The sequence below is a fragment of the Aegilops tauschii genome, chromosome 4, assembly GCF_002575655.3.
Source record: "Aegilops tauschii subsp. strangulata cultivar AL8/78 chromosome 4, Aet v6.0, whole genome shotgun sequence".
Lineage (NCBI taxonomy): Eukaryota > Viridiplantae > Streptophyta > Magnoliopsida > Poales > Poaceae > Aegilops > Aegilops tauschii.
The window spans coordinates 18,237,119-18,240,593 of NC_053038.3; the positions used below are offsets into that span (position 1 = coordinate 18,237,119).

Below are 3,475 nucleotides of genomic sequence, written 5' to 3' on the forward strand. Positions count from 1 at the left end.
GGACAGCAGTATTACGAAAGATCCGCGCATTCCTCTCATTCCACAACTCCCAAGAGATAAGAAGCATCAAGGAAGCAAGTGGTCTTTGCGATTGTGTCTTCTTGGTAGCATTGTGGCTCCACCGCTCTTTAACGAAAGTCGCGTCACTCCAATCACTAGAATGCACATCATGGAGACCCAGCCAATCTTTGATCATGCCTCAGACTCTCATAGTGTATCTGCATTGGAACACTTCTCTTCTTTTCTTTCTTGCTTTTGAACTTTGAACCGTTGTTGGTGTCGTTTGTTTGGTGCGGTGCTTTATAATATAAAGCAGGGGAAACCTTTTTTTTTGTCAGAGTTCAAGGCCTCCCCTACTCAGGGCTACACTTTTCTTCCTACTAAAATCGAACTTTCTAGGCATCTGAGAATTATCGAACGCACAATAATATACTCTACTTTTAATAAACGAACTCTTTTTCATTCACACATGCGGCACATGCATGCATGCGTGCGCTGATCCCCTATATAAAGGACTCCATATGCCTGCCTTACCACTCACTCATCCACCACAGCTTACATCAGCTACCACCAGTGCCTTAGACACTCTTGATCTTGAACAACCATAGGAAGCAATGGCGTGCTCCAAAACCATAGCTTGCCTGTTCACTATGCTACTCCTTGCTCCGGCCATCATGGCCGCGGACCCTGACCCTCTCCAGGACTTCTGTGTGGCCGACCTCGACGGCAACGCAGTCCGGGTGAACGGATACCCGTGCATACCCCAGTCGGAAGCCGGCGACGACTTCCTCTTCTCCTCCAAGCTAGCCAGGGGCGGCAACACGTCCACCCCGAACGGCTCGGCCGTGACGAGGCTGGACGTGACGGAGTTCCCCGGCGAGAACACGCAGGGTATCTCCATGAACCGCGTGGACTTCGCGCCCGGGGGCACCAACCCGCCGCACATCCACCCGCGCGCCACCGAGATTGGCCTCGTGATGAAAGGCGAGCTCCTCGTGGGGATCATCGGCAGCAACGAGTCCGGGAACAGGCTCTACTCCAGGGTGGTGCACGCCGGGGAGAACTTCCTCATCCCGCGCGGCCTCATGCACTTTCAGTTCAACGCCGGCGACACCGAGGCCACCATGTTCGTCTCCTTCAACAGCCAGAACCCCGGCATCGTCTTCGTGCCGCTCACGCTCTTCGGCTCCAACCCGCCCATCCCCACGCCGGTGCTCACTAGGGCTCTCCGGGTGGACGCCGGGGTGGTCGAACTTCTCAAGTCCAGGTTCGCTGGTGGGTCTTTCCAGGCCTCCTAAGAGCCTGCCCAAGATGATCAATACATAATCCGATCTGCATGCTATGCTAGCGAAATTTAATACTAATACATAATCCGACTTGTATATTCAAGCTTCTGGTTAAGCTCGCATGCAGTTGTAATACGATTGAATAAGTTAGCCTCGCAGTTCTGGCCATCAAAACCGACACGAGGAATTGAAATGTATTACTTTCTATTGCCATATTTCCTCTATATATTGAACGCTATATACAAATATTAGTTCTTATATTTGCCCAATTACTTTTTTGCAATTCATTCTCAGCTCAGTATACGTAAATGAAATCGGAACCCACTCACACAAGACATACGGTTCAGTGAAATATTTCAGTGACATATGAGTTAATTGAAGAGATGTGTTGTCACGAAGCTAAATGTACCAGTCGATGCACCTGTATATTTAAAAATCATAATATGTCAATGAGAGCGTACTATTTCGAAACCACGGAGCAATTCACCCCATGCCGAAAAACATGATCTTTTGTACAGCTGGCGGGTGGCGGGTGATTATATTCTTTTTCATAAAAACCTGCTATTCCCATTTTCAATGTGGATGAATTTTTCTGCAAATTTTACTTGAAATTACAAATATATCTCAATAACAACAAATTAGATTTACGTGTACCATTTCCCTCATGTGCCTCGGACGGCAAACCCTATTTGCCGCACGTTGTGGCAAATAAGGGAGCCAAAGCGTGAAGCTTTCCATGAGTGGACCTTGTTTGAACGTGATTATTCTTCTTCTTTATATCTTCTGTAATCTTTTCTTTTTTGCTTTTTTCTTTTCTTCCTTATTCTTGTTTGTGGTTTCTATTTTTCTGTTGTTGCGCTTTTGCTTTTAGTTTCATTATAGTAATTTTTAGGTTATTTTTTGACTCATGATATTATTATTATTATTACTTTTATGATACATGAATGCTACATTTATTATACATGAAATTTTAAATTTATGTTTTATTCATTTTTAGTAAACACATGAATATTTTCTTGTGAAATAAGTGTTTGCTTTCAGAAATATGGATGTTTCTTTACCATAGCATGAACACCCTTTTATGATATATGGGCGTGTTTTTAATAACACTAGATGTCTAGCATTACGATATGAGAAGAACATCAACTCCCTAGCGGTCCTCTCGCGGCGCTCCCGTGGGCGCCCCGAGGGGAACCCATCCCGGCCGCCGCCTCTCTCCTCCCTCCTCTGCCCACCTCCCTCGCCGCCGCCCGGTGGGGCTGCCGGGCGAAGCCCGGCCGGCCGGGGCGGCGGCGGGGCCTTCCTTTCCCCTCCGCCCATGGTAATGGCCGGCGTGGGACGGCTTCCCGAGCGGGGGCGCTAGCCTATGGCGGGGGCTAGCGGCGCGGCGGCGCTCCGTCGGGGTGGCCTGCCTTGGCGGCGACCTGGTGGGCGGCCGCGGCGCGGCGGGTCAGATCGGGCGGTGGCGGGCCGGCACGCCTCCGGCTAGATCCGCGCGGATTTGGTCCCTGGCGGTAGCGGGCGTCGCGGGATGGCGGCGCAGGTCCTCGTGGGCTCTGCATCGAGGTGGATTGCAGCGGCGTGGCTGCAACCACGTGGTCGGCCGGTCTGCGCGCGGCGGCGGCGGGACTTAGATCTGGCGTCTGCTCGTCGGCGGCTTTCTCGGACGGCGACCCGTGTACGAGAGATGGAGGTCTTCGATCAGATCTGGGTGAAAACCTGCTATTGGCTATTGCCAAGGCCGGCGATGGCGACGCTGTCTGCATCGTTCCCTTCCTGAAGGCATCGTCGTGGAGAAGTTCAAGGCCACTCTCTGCTACCTCCGGGGGAAACCCTAGATCAGTAGATCGGATGACGGCGGCTCTCTGGTGTCGTTTCCCCCCTGGGGGCGTCATTCTTGGAGGTGCACACGGGCTCGAGGGACTAGAGGACGGCGACTTTGGTGGAGCGGTGCTTCATCTTTCACATTGATGGTGGCGGATCTCGGCGGCATGGTGCTGTGGAGACTCGGCGTCTGATGCGCGGAGATGGACTCGTGCAGGAGGAGGAAGCTGTCTGGCGTTATGGGGACGTCGATGGCAGAGTGGCCAGACAAGGTAGAAGCCTCAATATGATCTGAAGATGGACCTGTGGAAGATGGCGGCGACGACACACGAGTGCGTCTGACCGGATTGTGCCCCAGACCCGGT

The 3,475-nt window shown here is 51.7% G+C and overlaps 1 protein-coding gene across 1 annotated transcript; it reads left to right on the top strand.

The window, feature by feature from the left end:
- The first annotated feature begins 544 nt into the window (after positions 1-544).
- On the top strand, positions 545-1,544 carry LOC109742622 (oxalate oxidase 1-like). Its single transcript, XM_020301726.3, has one exon. It carries the CDS (start codon positions 615-617, stop codon positions 1,296-1,298), a length of 684 nt encoding a protein of 227 aa, XP_020157315.1. The 5' UTR covers positions 545-614; the 3' UTR covers positions 1,299-1,544.
- Positions 1,545-3,475: the final 1,931 nt, after the last annotated feature.

Coding starts and splice junctions, on each gene's coding strand:
- LOC109742622 (XM_020301726.3), top strand. CDS start 615: ATGGCGTGCTCCAAAACCATAGCTTGCCTGTTCACTATGCTACTCCTT.